The 17683-nt window shown below is 42.0% G+C and overlaps 2 protein-coding genes across 5 annotated transcripts in view; one reads left to right on the top strand and one right to left on the bottom strand.

Moving 5' to 3' along the window:
• The window catches only part of col5a3a (collagen, type V, alpha 3a), a 43492-nt gene extending 28167 nt beyond the window's left edge, over positions 1-15325 (bottom strand). For 3 of the 4 annotated variants that reach the window (XM_086054688.1, XM_086054686.1, XM_086054685.1), the window contains exons 1-4: positions 15068-15325; positions 4607-4774; positions 3651-3861; positions 2762-2924 (exon numbers count right to left, since the gene is read on the bottom strand). In XM_086054688.1, coding sequence (XP_085910814.1) covers positions 2762-2924; positions 3651-3861; positions 4607-4774; positions 15068-15143 — 618 coding nt within the window. In that variant the 5' untranslated portion in view covers positions 15144-15325. Of the gene's footprint in view, positions 1-2761; positions 2925-3650; positions 3862-4606; positions 4775-7642; positions 7775-15067 lie in introns of those variants that run through there. The other variant, XM_086054687.1, reaches the window with a different exon arrangement.
• rdh8a (retinol dehydrogenase 8a) overlaps positions 1-17683 on the top strand; it is a 107862-nt gene that overhangs the window by 75686 nt on the left and 14493 nt on the right. The window lies entirely within an intron of this gene.

A 17683-nucleotide genomic window follows, 5' to 3' on the forward strand; every position in this document is an offset into this window, starting at 1 on the left:
TTTCCCCACCCCTGGGTTAGCCTTTGGCTTTTTTTTTTTTTTTATCATTGCTTAGCATTAGCATGTCAGCAATAAATTGCATCCTTCAATGTGACTTGAAATGCTACTCGCATTGCACTTTTAAACAGACCTCGACCTGTTAAGTCCGCCTTAGTGTGCTAAATCAACAGCTCAGCATCCAAGCACAACTGCCCGTACTCAACGTGTGTGCCAAAAACATGCAACGTTTCCAGTCCAAGTCAAGGCAGAAGACATCATATTTTCCCATCAAATAAACACTTGGTCTTATCTAAACAGTCTGTGTGTTAAGAGTCATATAAACAAGACCCACGGCAAGCCATGAATAAATTCAAGTAGACGTGTAGACATTTTGATGTTTGCAATTCGCTGCGTTTGCCAACAAGAGTTTGGGGTTCAATCTGGAAGTAATAGAGACATTAGTGGCTCAACGCAAGTCCCCCTTGGTCTCACGCCGCACAGCTCCCACGCTGGGAGAACCGGGCCGGAACACTGGTCTCCTCCCACAGTATTGGGGCCTGGGAACAGTGGACCAGAGGTCAGCCCTCTTAATCTGCCGTCCCATGGTACCAGCCTTGTTTCGCGCTAATGACACTAATGCTTTAATGTACACAAACAGACATGTATACTAATGAACTCATGAGTTTTTTACGTGTAGATACGCACCGAAGTGGAAGAAATCTCAAACTTACTCCAGTGCTAGAGGATTTGTTTTGACTGATTGCACAAAAACTCCCAAACCGATTTTCACAAGACTTTGCGGATGGATGAACATGTGTAAAGCATTAAATCATAATGTCTTGGTGATTATCCAAATAAAAGTGTACAGTCATTTATTTGGACTTTTTGGCTTTCAAGTCTACTTGCATCGGATCCAACTGGGGCATTATCCAGATGGAGCTGCACCTGCAGCACTGGAGTGAAGAAGCTCGTCTAGATTGTTCAATCAAGCAAGTCAAACGGAAGTGATGCAGATTTTGACCCTGGCGATTGTTTGTCTTTTGCGGGGTGCTATCCGAGGTCTGACTGAATTGCCGTTAGCGTTATTGAGGACTGTAATTTGTCCGTAGGCTGGGTGTGGATGCACTCGTGAAATATTGTTTGACTATATCTGCCCTGTAATTGGCTGCCGGCTGGGCTTGCCTCCAACTTACCCTAATAAATGCTATAGAAAACAGATGGATAAATACTCTGAAGGATTTGGTCCATGCGTGAGAGGTGTACATATTACATCATACATGATCTCTGTTGCTTTCCAGGGAATAGACCTACCCCTTCAAGTGAAATGTAAAGTCATTTCGAAATGTAAAACGCCTTCAGGGAGCTGGTGGTATAAAGTAATATACAACCTGGGTGGAGCAGAGAGTGATATTGCGTAATGGCACGGGGAAGGTGGGCAAGTCCTCAGGCGACAGGAGAGCGTCCTCTCGCCGTGACCAAGCGCATCTGGTTTGTCCAGGTGAAAGTGAGAGCCATCTCATCTATTAGGCCAACGCGTACTGACAAGCCTCTCGCTGTACTTTCTCCAGGATTAACGACATTCCCTTTTCACGGAAATGGCATCTACTCCAGGAACACTACTTTACATATATAAGATATACATGCTTTTTTTTGTTTTTGGACCTTGATCGTATTTTACGCCACTTTTTTTCCTTGAATTACTAAACCAAATTTCTAGTTAATAGCAGAGTTTGAAAGAGAATTCAAGTGGAGCCGATTGTTCATTCTAAAAGGAGCTGAACCGATACTCAGTGAGTCAATATAATATTGTTTTTGGTTATTTATATCGACAGTGTCATTAACAAATGGATTACGCTTCATTGCGTTGTCTTTGCAATGCATGTGCCCGACACATTTCATTCCTAAATCCTGACATTTCATGAAGTGATAAATGCATTCAATCAATATAATTTGTATTTCAGCCATTACCCATTGAACATTCGCCCAGTAAATGGGTTTTCATTGTCATTGCCCATACATTTCTTGTCATCTTCACAAAGGCAATTTTTTTCCCCCTCAAACAGCTCTTATAATGTCTCTGCATTTCTGGTACCTAATATGTTCACTACGGGAACAATATGCACATGGACGATTCCCAAAATAATGGGTGCTATGACCTGACTTTTCTAGTTACTATTCATGTACTGTGATTTCATACCACATATGAATTCAGCATTCAAGGAGGTGATAGGATGAGGCACATCCGCTCCTCCTCGTTCATTCCCTTTTAAATGCCTCTTTTGCTTTGAAAAATGCTTTGTTCCTCCCACGCTTGATTGACATGAAACCCACGACACCCTCTGGCCTCCTGAACTACAAATTTTCTTTCAAATCGGATCTCCAGTGGCTTTGAAGTCGCTGCGAAAAATGCCACTCTGTATCAGATGCTTTGCAATGATGAGCTCGTACGGGTGCAAATTCTGACTGGACATACTGAGTGAAGGCAGTGAGGCGATGCCAAAGTTCAAACCCAGCCCCTTTGTAAGTAATGTGTGTATTTAGCATTAATGCATGTGCATTTCCTTTTTAAGTTCTGACATTCTACGAAGTGACTCGTGCGTTAAATCAAGGTACCGGTAATTCATTTTTCAGCCATTATGCATCAAACATTAGCTCTGTAAATGGGTTTTTGTGATCCGGCATGCATATTTAAAAGTTCTCTCCATTTCCTGGGTTTCGTTTATTCCCGGTAAAACCCGACCTGTTGAAGGCTTTTCAGCAAACAACCGCGGGAGGGCTTTACCTCGAATACACCTTCATCCAGTAGCCGTGATCCGAATACGACGATGCCCTCCGTGCTGACGGTGGTGTCGTCTCCTCGTGTTAGCTGTAGTGTCTCTACCTTGTGACAATCCAAAAAGAGGGTGACGGACTGGCCCTGTACGCTGTAGGCTATCCTGTGCCACCTGGAAGAGCAAAGAAAAGGACAGCAGGACATGTTTGCATTTAGAACATGTCTTTGGGACATTTGTTGATCCTCACTAGCTTTTAAAACTGCTAGCAAGATTTGAATGTCTCTGACCAAAGCCGTGCCCCTTCGTAACATACAAGAGCGCATTTCTCAAACATGACATAGATGCATGCCATTATAAAACTATTTAGTTGGGATACATTTTCACAGGGAACACTGTCCAGCTTCAACAAAATAGCAACATTAACAACACTAAGCTAGCATTAGCACTAAGCCGACGTTAGCCACGGCTGCTACATTGGTAGCATGACTAATACATACAGAATATGATTGTGACACTAACTGTTGTCGGTTCGAAGTTGTATTTTTTTTGGAATGTCTGACTAATTAAAATTGAAAAATAGATTGGGGCATTTACAATTTACAATCCACTCAGATGCTGAAGGTCCCTACCTCTGTGCTTTTGTTAACAGTTCAACCTTGGCACTGATCTGCTTCATTGGATGCTATTCTGGCACACAAATTAGTCATCCTACCTTGAAAATCAAGGCCTAGTTAAGTTTCAGACTTTTTGTTCGGGCCTGGCCAAATCGTAAGAGCTAATTTTATCTTATTGTATTTGAGGAAGACAGAGACTCCCGCCAGAGCAGACATGGAAGATAGGTCAATGAACTATATATTTATTGGTATTGGAAGACGTACAAGCCCTGAAAATACCCACTCTCCATCGGCCAGGTTGACGTGCTTGAATGTAGGATACGTTTCGGGCTGTCTGGCGGCCCGGCCCTGATACAGGAAGACGGGCAAAGGGCCCACTTCAAGCCCCAGCTGCTGCACCCCATGCTCATCATACACGGACAGTAGAAATGACTGCGATCCCTTTCTGGCTCGCACGGTGGCCATCAGGGAGAAATTTACAGGGAATGTGGACTCTGGAGAGAAGAGAAGAGGAAATGCTTCTAAGTCATACCAGGAGGCATTTATTTAGTTCTACCACACAAAGTAGGGCTGAACAATTTATCCCATTCAACTGGACATCGCAATGTCGTAGAATGTAATTTCCTAAGAGCAAAGGTTGCAATTTTGGGAGGGGGGACGCTTCTCTTTAGTCGGTCGGTAGTCTTTATTTTTGCAAATATATAGTTTTATACATTTGTAGTTTAGTGTTTTATCTATTTTGTCTAGATAAGTTCAATGCAAAGACAAATTAACAACTGCAATTGAAGTACCGGTAGATAAAGATAGTCTTTGATATGAATTATTTGCCTTTATTTTAGCCGAAGCCTAACCTATAAGACCAAAACATTTATGTGTAGTGCTGTCAAGCGATTAACATTTTTTAACTAATTAATCGCAAAATGTTCCATAATTGATCACGATTAATCGTATTTTTCAACTGCAATTTTTTTACGAAGCTTGGAACTGAAATTTACTTGAGTAATATCTTGGAATTAAGGTGGAAAAAAATCTTTCGATTCAAAGACAGTTCCAATAGCTTTCTTTGATATTTGAATATGATTATTTTCCTGTAAAATACAGCAGTTGAACGATACACCAAAGACAACAACATAATGGTATTTGAAATTGGCTTTGCAAAGTGTGCAATTTTTCAGAATTGTTCAGCCCGAACACAAAGTCAATATAAAAAAATAAAAATAAAAATAAAAAATCTACTACCAGGAAAAAACTGTTTGGTGGGAGCGCTGAGCTGGACTTTCTGGTCTATTTTGAAGGCCTGTTGTGTTCCCTCCACCTCTTTATGGTTGCCGCAGAGACCAGGGTGCAGGGACACCCCCTCCATGTTCTCCGACAGCCCCAGCACCCGGAGAACATCGATGGGATGAGCTGAGAATGCAAAAGAAAGACATGATGAGTGCCGTTACACTCGGCCGCATGTACGCACATGAACCCCATCACCTCGCTCTCACGATTGGAGCTCGTGGTAGATGTAGGCAAGCCAATTCCGTCACTGGCGTCATTAAACTCTGCTACTGTTGTTGTCTCGCTCAGTTAAGCGCCGGTCGTTGCCGAGCCAAAAGAGCGGGATTTAGTGCGGCTCCGAGCCAATCTTAAAAGTGCGCAGACTTCCTGCTTCCTAAAAGTCGGAAAAGGCAATCTTCCTGGGAGATTTGGCGGCAGGTGGCCGGGCTTCGACGGGTGTTATTATGGGATAGCGGCAGTACACCATACCGCTTATAATCCTGTTGTGGCACACCTGACAGCTGCATGAGCATCACACTTGGAACACATGAGTGGCAAAAAGCAGCAATGTAAAGCCTTTTTGTCTTGATACCATGGACATTTGTGTTTCCCAAGCTTTATCGAGCCAAGGCGCATATTTTACATTGGAAAAATCTCACCACACACCACCGCCGAGTTAATGATGCCTTCTGCCTGGTGTACTGTATGAGCATTTAGTTCTGTTCCTGGCATACAGTAGAGACATGAACAATACTACACTATTAGTAGATGACGACAATCATAAAAACACAATGAAATACAATGTGAAGAATTTAACAGATTGTGAATCATGATTTAATGTTGCAAATCAATTCATCGTACTGCTCCTTCTGTTTTGCCTGCCTTGGCCACCGGGTGGCAGTATAATACCGTACAGTCACGCAGCTACAAATGAAGAAGAATCAACTTCTTTTGCTACTACTGTAAGTGACTAGGTAAGATTGTTTAATATTTGAATTATTAGTGAATTAAGATCTAATGAGTATTAGGGCTGGGGAAAAAAGTTGACCAAGTTGAAGAAGCGAAACGGGAGTCCGTCGGTACTGATGGGCTGTCCAACACTGATAAAAGATTCAATCGTGACAGCTCGAATGTGTATCGAGTAATTTAGTTTCACTTTGCATTTTTGGAGTTTCTGATCACAGCCTTCTCAACCCTTGATCGAAAATGTCAAATGTATAGTCCTACGTCATTTTCAGTCAACCGGGACTACTGTAAAACAACCAAGCCAACACAATTACGGCATTCCACAATTCTTTCATTCATTCCACTTTTGCCATTTGAATGGCGGTGCACCGGATTCACCCCTCAAATTCCATTCTCATTGTTGTTGTTTTGTTTCCAGAAAATTGCTTTCGTCACGCTTCTGACTGGCTAAAATGACCTTACAGTTAGGCCTTACGGCACCAGCTGTTGCTCTGGCATGCAAATGTGTTTTCAAGTGAATTCGGAGCTTTGTATGCAGCCAGTATTGCAAAGTAGCGAGAAAGATCATTCAAAGTAACTCGTTGGCTCGTAGCATTGTAAACATCCGAAACTATCCGAATTCATCTTTCGGTCACCATATGGCGCGAGTTTGCCATTACAAAGAAGTAGCACGTTACGTTTTATGGCATTTGCACAGCAAACAATGTTTATGCCAAGTGGCTTTGAGTGCTCTCAATCCCCGAGCGTTGCAACAAAGCAGTAAATGGGATAAACTGTGAATCACAGCAAGCCAATGGGAAAATGGGACAAGGACTATAACATTAACACCCCAGGTTTGTGGGTGCAAACAATAGAAACCGTACTCCTACCAGCAACATATGTTCATCCAGACTTAGTCCATTAAGATTTTCGTACATAATAACCGTGATATATGGTAGCATGTAATTGTAAGCGCTAGAGTTGTCTACCTCTATACGTTCGTTCTGGCACGTCGTCTAATTTACAGCCAACACGGCACTAGACTCTCTGGCGTGCAGGTTAATGTGAGGCTATGGCTGCGTCCTCGAAACAGGCTGCAGCAGCGCTACATATTTTTGTCTCGCTTGGGGCTAAGCGTCATTAAAATGTAAGGCTACTTCTTACCAGGGCACTTTGCTGTCCCCGGTTGACTTCTTGCATCACATCATTTTCCGGGATCAAATCTCGAATGTTTACATTCAGCTGGCTCGTTAGGCCGATCCCCCAGTGAGCTCTTTGCTGCTCTCCTTTGATTCCTGACTGCAAATCAATTTCCCTTGGGAAAGAAAAGTTAAATGCGTGTAATTGAATGGAAGGTCAGTATCTCATTGAATGAGCTGGTCTGCCAAGCAGAGAGATTTTTAGAGTCACATTTACACCAAGCGGTACAGATGTCTGACATCAGTTGTTTTGAGAATCTCAGTCATTTTCAAAATTGTTTTTTTTTTTTTTCAAATTAAATCCCGAATCAAAAGATTACATTTGTGCTTAGGTTTTGTACGGTAAAATATGCGGTTGCGCCAATTCTTTGCATTACGCTTTTATCGTCGGTTTTATTGTTCTTGTGGTGACCCGCAGGGGAGAACCTGTCCCTTTAAGGCTGGGGAGGGACGTGACATGTTTCTGGGGGCGAAAGGATGAAAGGTTTGAAAGAGAGTAACTTGCTGGAAAACAATCATTTTTGTGTGGAGAGGAAAGAGACATGTCTCGCTTTCATTATTTCCCTGACCGCATCCCCACATTGTCACGTTAAAAGTGGTTCTACGTATGACGCTTTCTAAAATGCTACTTCAAACATTGCCGGCATAGGTAATGACGTTTTTAGGATGACCGTAGCGTAACTGGAACAGATTTCCTTCCTTTGAAATTCGAAGGAAACAGAGGCTGACAAGCGTCCTAGGAAACATTGCGTTAGATTTGGGCAAATTGACTGCAGCTCTGATCCACTCAAAATGTCTTCAGAAGCTTCTCAATAAGTATTTCTTTACAAAGGCTTCATTGCAAACATGACAACCTGTCAGTGCTCACCGTGAACTAGATGAAGTACATTTCTCCGGTTCTTCTTTTCCAAGTCTGTGTTGCCCAAAGCAAAACACGCTCATGCAACAGGACACTGTTGACCTTCTGGCATGTTTAAGATAAAGAGAGGGAGGAAAAAAAAAAAAAAGAATGCACACGTCCGACGTTGCGAAAAAAGACAAACGTTCGGGGAAGAGCGCAAATCCCAAGCACGGGAAAAGAAGTTGCTATCGTAGTATTACGTCGCTTACAATTCATAAAAGGGATAAAAAGACATTTCACACCCAAGTGTGCAGAATAAACTGGGCTCGGCTTTGGCAAACATGACATGGGAAAAAGCCTGACTTGGAATGAGGAGCATGCAATTATGTTAATGGTTTGTTGGAGCCTCTTTACCTGAAAAGCTCATTGTTGACTTTGCTGCTCTGTGGTTACACAGTGCAGCATGTTTGGAAATATCACAACATCCCTACGGACTGAAGAATGTTTTGAAATGGCGTAAGAAGGTCAGAGAACATGGGAAATAGCTCAAGCATCCATGACTTCAATTTTACAGTTCTATGCATAAAAATGCACTTGCATATTTGATAAATCATCCTCTTTGGCTCGTTTGTTGTTATGTGCGTTAAGAGTGCAAAAATGCCACCCAGCGGGCCAATTCCGTTTCGCGTTTGACACTTGACACGGCCAAGCTCCTCCGCATGTTTGAGTCACGCATGAACATAATGTGATCTCTGTGTTTGTATCCCAAAAACATCTCGGAAACATCCCGCCGTGACTCACACCACCTACACGTCCCAGTCCAGCCTGAAAAATACCACCAGGCCTCGCACAATGCTGCACTGTCAACTGTGAACTATTGCACATGGGAGCGACAGGGGGAATTGAACAAGAAAGCGAGCCAAGAGGGATCTGGGCAGCGGGAGTTTCCCATCGTTTTTTTGGACCGCGCCCTGTATAAGAGCGGAGGAGGGGGAAAAAACGGATGATTGAACTTCGATTTACTGCTTGGAGATGCATATCTGTGTCAGATTGGGAGTTGCATGACAGGAGGTGGAGCATGTGTACATGAAATGAAGATGGATTTCGTATTCCAAGTTTATGTTCTAATAAACGGCTTGACGTATGCAGAGAGGGTCTAAAAAAAACAAAAAATCAGATCTCAGACCTAATCAAATGCATATTGTTTCAGCTTCAACATTTTTAAAATGAATGAACTGTAAGCAGGCAATGTACATGCAAAACAGGGGGAGATGTGAGCTAGCTGACAGGGTGGACAAATGTTAGCATTTAATGAGCACAAGGTGGACCTTCACTTAGCAACATGATTCCGTTAGCAAGCAGACTGATTATTGTTGAACAAATCTATTTTCATTTCTGAAACAATCGGTTGATATTTTACTATGACAGGGTGGACATGTTAAGCTTGACAACGTCCAACTAGCGTGATGAAAATGACATAATGTAAGTGTAAATATGAACTCAACGGCTAATCACGATTTCAGCCTCGTTTGAAAAAAAGACAAAATGCTGGACATCATGCCACTGAAAACAGAAGAGGGGTTCTTAAAGGGACACTTATCTCATAATGACAGGGTGGACAGACATTTTAGGGACATACAGACAGAATACATAGTACATGATCAAAATGACTTGTTTTACCAAATAAATACCATGTGGTCAGTAAAACCTTGTAAAGGAATCTGTATCATATAACCACTTATTACACATGCTGGGCTCTATTTTCATAACACCATTTGCCGGCGGATTGTTTTTTTTTTTTTTTGTTTGTACCAGTGCAAGACTTGCTCTTTGGTGGCCCACTCTCCGACAAGATGGGTGGGCTGGTAGGAGTGTCTTGGAGATGCGCCTGCAGTGACATTTAGATGCAAGAAATTCAATCTAAACAGACCATGTCTAACACCAGTGCGGGGACAGCTTTTATATATTTTTTAAATCATCTCACTGGGTGGCCGTCCCAAGTGGCCACTTCACAGCGTAAATGTGCTTCCACCATTCCAAGACTCCAGTACGCGACTGGCGCACCGCATTTAAAGGGAATTAAAGGAGCCGCTTTGATTGGCCATAATTGCAGTCGGCTGTGACCACCCCCACACAGACGTAGCCGTGCCTCTCTCAGATCCGTCAGCCTGCGCTTGTCAAAAATACCAACATCAGATCCAACCCGCCTCAGAGTAGAGATTTTTGCCGGTCACAAAAATCGAGCCCGCTGCATTTAGCAGAGCAGTGTGAGATGCCCACTGCAGTGCATCCAATGACAATTAATTTGTTGCTATTCACATTATTCTGGGGAGGCAAACTTTGAAATGAATTACTGTGTTCTTCACATCTGATATTTTTTCAGGGACGTGTTGACTTTGTACAACCACTGTGTACTCCGTCAAAACAAGCTCAGTAGCTTGTCAAAGCTGATTATATCAGCAATAATATCATCAGAAAGCAAATCGAGCCCCCGCCCTTGTCCAATTTCCTCTCAGATGTGTACTCCTGCAAATCTTTACATGTGTTCGAGGGGATGAAAACATAACAATAAGCTAATTTGAACACCGCAGCAAAAGACGCTGGTTTTCTTGAAGAATGCAAAATGGGAAGCCGGAGGTTATCACGCACACACACACCGACTGGGCTGTGCGGCCGCTTTGGGGTTCTGCTTTTAGTTATCGCTGACACTGTCGGAGCGTGTCGAGACGAGGGCTTGAGGAAGGTCTGGGAAAGATTTTGAACATATTCTCTGCGGATACGTTTGGTGCACTCGCGAATATCAATATGAGAGCGGCGATGAAAGCAGCCGCGGTGATAATATTTCATTCGATCCGGTTAAAAGCATACAACTTCTTCCGCAGTATTTGTCTTTATATGATGGATTTAGGTCAAGCGTGCAGGCAGATGGTGATCATTTAACTTATAGCAGAAATAACAGTTGGGTTTCGATGCCGACTCGAAACCGACGGCTTACGGATAGAGAGGCTTGCGGATAACATCAAGACCGCATACTTCACTTTGCACTGTTTGTTCACGACTAAAGTTTGTTGACAGGACGATGGGCCGGCAGGCCAAAAAGCTGCCGGACCCTTGGAGAAAACACCTGCCCCTCAAGGCCCGAGCACATGTTTCTACTTCTGCTCTTAAACAGACGATGGAATTTCAGAGAAAAGATCCTTTTTCGTCATCTCTGCTTCAGCCACAGTTTCCATTCACTACGTAGCCTTACGTGATGTTTCGGGGAGGGTCACTCGAAGATACCTGCTCCTCAAAAATGTTCTGATACATTACAGCTTTTAACAGCTACACGCACGTGGGCAGTCTACAAGCATGTGCATACGTGACCATTCAACCCCAAGCCGACACTTATGTTCTCATAGATCTTAACACAGCCATGGCACATGTAGCAATGCACGACAGTCCGTGTTGTTATGTATCTCGTCAAGCCATGATAATCAACACATTATTTACAAATAACAAACAGCATAAAACGAATACATTATACTTACCTTATACTCATTAAGAACTGTATTGGATCAGTGGTTATTATCGTGAACAGAAATGAATGGAAAAACTCAAATTGATAAAACATTTTTGGTAACTGAAACTATGTCTTATGTTTAAAAAAAAACAAAAAACTAATTATAATTATAGCAAGAATGTCCTTTGTCAATTAATGTCATACATGACCTTTCATGGTTCATTTTAAACATGTGTGTAGATCATTTCACGTTATTATTTCTTATCTTGCACTTGACAAATGCTCCTATTTAAAAAAAAAAAAAATAAAATAATAAAAAAAAATAAAAAAAATTCGGGGGGGGGTGCTCTAAAACCTAATTAAAAGTAACGCAATAAAAAAAAAAAAAATTTTACTATTGTGAGAAATCCCAAACCATCATAACTCTGATTGGATCTCATTCAAGTGTACCCAATGAAATGGCTCAGCGAATCTGAAAAACTTCAGTTCCTCCGGAGTGATTCATCACCAACACTCAAGTCCAAATTTTAAGAATTCTGGTTTGCTTGACAGCACAAAAGATGAAAAAGAGAAAACTTGAGGTGCAAAGTCGCTCCACAGAAACAAGCACCGGCAACTTGAGTGAAACTTTTGAGGGCATCATTAAACCGACAAATGTCTACGATGCAAAAACCTCTAATGACGACGTCTTCTCATTTCAATTCACCGGTATATCTCGCCAACTTGTCCCACGGACAGCTGCTCGAAGCATCCACTGATCACAGATGCAGCCTGAGGGGGCGAAAAAGACCTTCCTCAGAGCCAGATGTGCTGCCGCCAATAAAGACTCAAAGCATCACTTGACTTATTAAAAGATTTGACAGACATTCTGCATGGGGACTGCTGTTTAATGCGAGTAACCCAAAAGACTCTGGTATAAAATCCACGTTTTCCTTGTTTTTACCTCACAAAATGCTGCTTTGTTCTTTTGCTTTTGTTCGCCTCAAATTTTTTTTTTTTTCTTTTTACCGTCAAGAAAACCGCATCAAACGGGGAATAGTGAAGAGGCTGTGTGTACATTCTTGTGTTTGTCACACAACTGGGGATGAGGCAGAAAGGAGGTCAGCCTTGCTCTTGCTAAGCGAATGTGTCTTCAAAGAATGAGGCAGGAAAACTGTTGCGAAAATAAAATGGCAGCGCGACTCTTGCCAACGCACCTTGTAATCACATCATGCAAACTGTAACGCAACACAAAATTGCAACACGACAACAACATTCACTCGGATAGGAGCCTGCGCAGCCACCGTTTTCCACTCCCATGGTGCATTGCGGCTGCCTCAGGACATGACAGTACAGTACATCTAAAACAAACGGCCCTTACAACAGTAAACAGTTCTTTCAAAATAAGAGGCTTCACACTTTTTTTTTTTTTTTTTTTTGCCATTCTCAGCTGAAGGTTTCTGTCAATCTAAACATAAAACAAAGAGAGTTACACATCGTGTATTCAAAACTGCATATCCTCCGCTAGGTTAATATCACAACATACAATTGGAAGAACCATAGTTTCGGGGGCTAACAGTTAGCATCTACAGTGTTTGACAGTGTTGTTACCCTGTAAACCAGTGTTGTCCAAACTATGGCCCAGGGGCCAAATAGCAGAATTGGCATCAGTCTTGAGAAATGGGAATCGGTAAAGCCCTAATCGGAACATAAATGGTGGAGCAACACATGTGGAAAGGTAATGTGACAAAACTCAAAGGCATGAGCTGCACAATGTGAAAAATTGTCATAAAGCTGTTTATTTTCCTTCTTGAAAATATAAATATTTTTATTTGATATACTATAAACATATATGGTAATCTTTTTCTCAGTATAAAACACATCACAAAACATTTGTTTGACGCGGTAGGTTGGATCGTGATTTATGGATGTCAGAAAAAGGCACAGTAAAAAGCCAACCCCGACGCAACAGACATGTACGCCCTCCTACTGTTAACACCTGCAAACAAACGCGCCGCCGTTGCGCCATGCTATCAGTCAGCGCCACCTTAAATCCGAGTCAGCGTCACTTCGCAGGCTCTCATAAGACGGCGGTGGACACTGCAGCAGCTGTGAATGTGATTACAACACTTGGCTCTCTTCCTGCGTCTATCACGTTATTGTTTCAGCCGGTGGATTCAATCAAGCCAAGCAGTGACTTTTTTTTTCTTTTTTTTTTGGGAAGTCGGAGGAATTTAAGAAATCAGGCCATCACCAATGAAAATAAGGCGCTTCCGAAACATTAGCAGCAAGGATGCTAAAAGCAAAAAAAAAAAAAAACAGGCGGACAGGGAAATCTTGTGATTTTTTTTTTTTCCATGGATTACGGGGAAAATAAACAACGGATTGTTGTTAGAAATAAGAGATTCCAAAGTGGTAGTACTAGTTCGAGTAATTTAAATTCTCATAGCAGACTTCATAATATTCATCTTTGGACTGAACTAGTGAGCATCAGCATCTTTGCTGATTGAAACTTACACTTGCACATTTTTCCTCATTTACTTCAAGACACCGCGATGAAATAAATGAGGCAACCCAGCCTCTCGATCAATGCCGGCTGGGAACGGCTCCAGCTCAACCCTAATGAGGACAAACAATATAGAAAATGGATGGATGGTTGCTCCAAAACATGATTGAGCAAAAATGGATTTTTATGTCCACCCCTGTCTCGTATCACGGTGGTGCCTTGAGATAAATGTTTAGTTTGTTCCATCGGCAAATGCCATTAAAGCTCAAGTGGCATTCCTGATAACTCTTCTCTGAGCTCATCAGTTCGGCACTAATATTTGTCATTTCACGCAGAGGGTATGACTGAGTACTATTATATTGTCTGGGAACATGTTGCTGAATTAACTGTGACCAATCCGTTGCGTAAAGCCTTAATTAAAGCATCACAATATAGATGCTAATTAGCATTAGCGTTAAACTCGCAGTTGTTTGGGTGGTTTAAATATACACGGTGTAATTCTCTTTGTTTTACATTTTGTTTGACAGTAAACTTCAACAGGGACGGTCATTAAACAGCTTGAATCCTCTTTTTGATGAATTGTTCACTATTTGCAGCTTTTTGTGAAGTGAGTTGACTTGAATTTTCTGCCACCAAAGCAAAAAAAAAAAAAAAAAGTGTCAAGCAACGGCTCGTATGTTGAAGAATTCACAAATGGGGTCATTCGGATCTTAAAGCACCGCTGTATTTAGTTGGCGGTAAATAAGTTTGCCTATAAAGGACTCCTTCATGGGGCCCCTTTGGCTTAGGCCTTTGCATTGATCCGGCCTTGATTAAACCCCCTGAGAGTGCTGTAGATGAATAAACGTATACAAGGAGGATGTTTGTCAGCTAAAGAGTCTGACACTGCAAAATGACTCAAACAGTAGCCGCCTAAACACTACATCCTCTATTTTAGCCTTTGTATAATTGCAACCAGAAGACATGATTGAGTTAGCAACAAGGAGGCTACAATAAAAAATGCCAAATAGCCCTAAGCGAGGCAGTTTTATACAGTGTGCGAGCACGCCACAGATCCGTGCCAGGAATTTTAATCTACTCCCTTTAAGTCAGTTGTTCAGCTCTTTCGCAAGCCAACGTGAAACTCTTTCGCAGTCAAGCGACGCGGCTCACAGGCACACGCCAGCGCGACGTCATACGTTTGCACAAGCGCACACCTGACCCCAACCTGCACGAGGAAGTTCTGGATCGCCATCTTCTCAAGAACTTTGCAGTGCGTCGCGTTCAAGTCTTCACAATCAAGTGAATAGAGGAAAAGGATGATTCTTAATCTAAAATGAGTGAAACGACTATAATCTCAATTTCGGATCTTTTTTTTTTTTTTTTTTTTTTTCCCCTGAAGAAGCATCAACTCAAAAAACATACCCAAATGTGTTCTTTCTACACGTTTGTACATTTCCATACATTTACTTCGGCTATACTTTACCAGCTTGAGTGGCGGTGAAGTGGAGTAGAATAAAAGCCAATAGCCGTACTGTCCCATTCCTTAAAAAGTGGCCCATCTTCCCAAAACTTGAGGGCCCCCACCCCTCTTCCACCAAAACCTGTCGCTGCAAAAACTTCCACAAGTTTCAAACACTAAGCAGCCATGCATGTATAGGAAAAGTTTCAAGAAATCAAATCAAATGAAATCCAGTGGTTGCTTCCACTGGCTGGACCGTAGGAGAGGTTGTTTTGTTGTGGTGGCTCCCCTCAAGATCCTCTCGGAGGCTTCTCATTCAATTTCTCCTCCTCGCCATCACTCCCTCCCTCTGCTCCCCCCTCCTTCTCCTCCTCCTCCTCCTCCTCCTCACTTCCCCTCCCATAGGTGGGCGTCTTGGAGAAGCAAGCTCAGAGGAAGCCCCCGCCGTTAATCACCTTTTATTACCGGATAATTTGCTCGGTCTCACTTCTTTAGATGGTCATTATCCACCGAGGTGACATACAGATCGCTTTTGCTAATCTAGTCCCCCGTTGTTGTCGGCCCTAAAGCTTGACGTTTGCTCGGTGGTTTGATGTAATAGCCGTAATTCCGCGGACGCTTGCGAGTCGGCTGTCCAAAAAGAAGCGTACGATATGCCGCGTTGTATGTCTGCCATCTAAAATGGAGCCTCAGTGTTCATCTCGTTAGATATTTTCTTCCTGATATTATGAACAGAAATGATCTATGACTCACGCAGATGTGGTGCGCTCAGGGGGAAGGCTGGCTGAAGAGGCTGTTGTTGATTTACACACAACCTCGGTACACATCGTAAAACTTTGTGGAGAGAGGAAATTTCCATACCTGATGAAGCATATCAGACCATACTAAACAAAACTCTCAAATTGAACTTAAATTAGATGATGGTTGCAAAATGATTTGACACAATCAATCCAATTTCTCCCCTTCATGTGTTGCTCACAAATAAATATGTTATATGCGGTCGATAAATGCGATGGATATGATACAAAGTGATGTTACAATAGATAACATGAAATGGGTATGATATGCTAAGATGATACAATGCAATAGATATCTCATGCAATAGATATGATGAGATGCATATTATATGATCAGTTGATACGATACGTACGAGGCAATAGATTGATGATAAATATGATACGGTTGGTACAAAACAACGTAATACGCACTATATATTGTCACTGTCCTGTGAAAAACACTTATGTCCAATTTTGGAGATTTTTAAAAATGTTAATGTGATTTCTGTAACATGGAAACACCCATTCACGTAAAAATAAGAAAATTGGGGGAAAAAAATGGACATAAGTGTTTTTCACAGGACAGCGACGATATGATGCAGCAGATACGATACATACGGTGACATAGAATCTGATTCAATGGATATGTGATATTGTATACTACAATACATTAGATACAAGATATGATACATATGATACAATTCAATTTGATACGATGCGATTGTATATGGCAGGACTTAAAAATACACTCCTCTAAAAAATAAAACCTGTTGTGAATTTTCCATTCAGCTCCTTGTCATATAACTGCAAGTCATGCAAAAAAAAAAAAAAAAAAAAAACATTAAACAGTAGTACATGTGCCTTCAAAGGTTTAGAGAAGCTCAAATTAAGTTCACCTGATAAGGTTATATTACTTTTAGATTCATTGTAAAATTTCACCAAAAACCCAAATAACTCACTTTTTGGGTGTAGTATAAAGGAAACTCGCATTTTGACAGAAGCAGCCATGTCTTGGGACATATTGAGGCTGACCTGACATATTGAGGCAGCTCGAACCGCCCGAATGGGAGCCGCGCGCATTCCGAGCAGCTTTTAGCAGATAGTTACCAAGAGCCCGGTGGACAGTCTGAACGGCGGGTGACAAATACTTGCGCTGTGTACATTAGTCCAACTTGGGCCTAATTTATTTGTCAGGTCCACAACAAATGTATAGCAACGGAGCTATTCATCCCTTCCCGTGCTAGCAACTTGTCACGTTCCATAAATCACAATGCTGTTGATATAATGCTGTGGAAGGACAGTTCAACCTGTGAGGGTGATTTTTTTTTTTTTTTTTTTTTAAACGTTCTTCATCGTCAGACAAGTGTAAAAATAAGTTCACCACTGTAAAATGGCAATGTCACCAAAAGCGCCCAAAACACAAATGTTAAATTAATCTTTGTTAGAAAGGGTGTGGGGGGTGGGGGGTGGGGGGGGGGTGAAATCCATTGCACTTGTACTTGACAAAGCAAGATGTCTGTGGTTGGGGTGGGCAGTTGCTTGAGGCAGATGGTGACTGCCCTTTCATGTGTATACTGCATATACGACCTTTTCCCTTGACAATCCTAAGCCTGAGGTCACGTGCGATAGATAAGGTAAGGCTGCTCCATCTATTGGAATACACGCAGCAAGAAAAAAGCCGCAAAAATCAAGGCTTTTTTATGTCCCCGCAATATGCTACGGCACAGGCATGTTACTAACACAAGAGAAACTGCATAGTTATTGTAATAAAGAAATAATAATACATACGGTCATATGTAAGTTTGATAAAATGCTATGTCCAATACTGCCTAGGACCTTTGTGCAGTACTGTAAATGCTTTTGA

The sequence above is a fragment of the Filicampus tigris genome, chromosome 16, assembly GCF_054856515.1.
Source record: "Filicampus tigris isolate MCC_2025a chromosome 16, RoL_Ftig_1.0, whole genome shotgun sequence".
Taxonomy (NCBI): Eukaryota; Metazoa; Chordata; class Actinopteri; order Syngnathiformes; family Syngnathidae; genus Filicampus; species Filicampus tigris.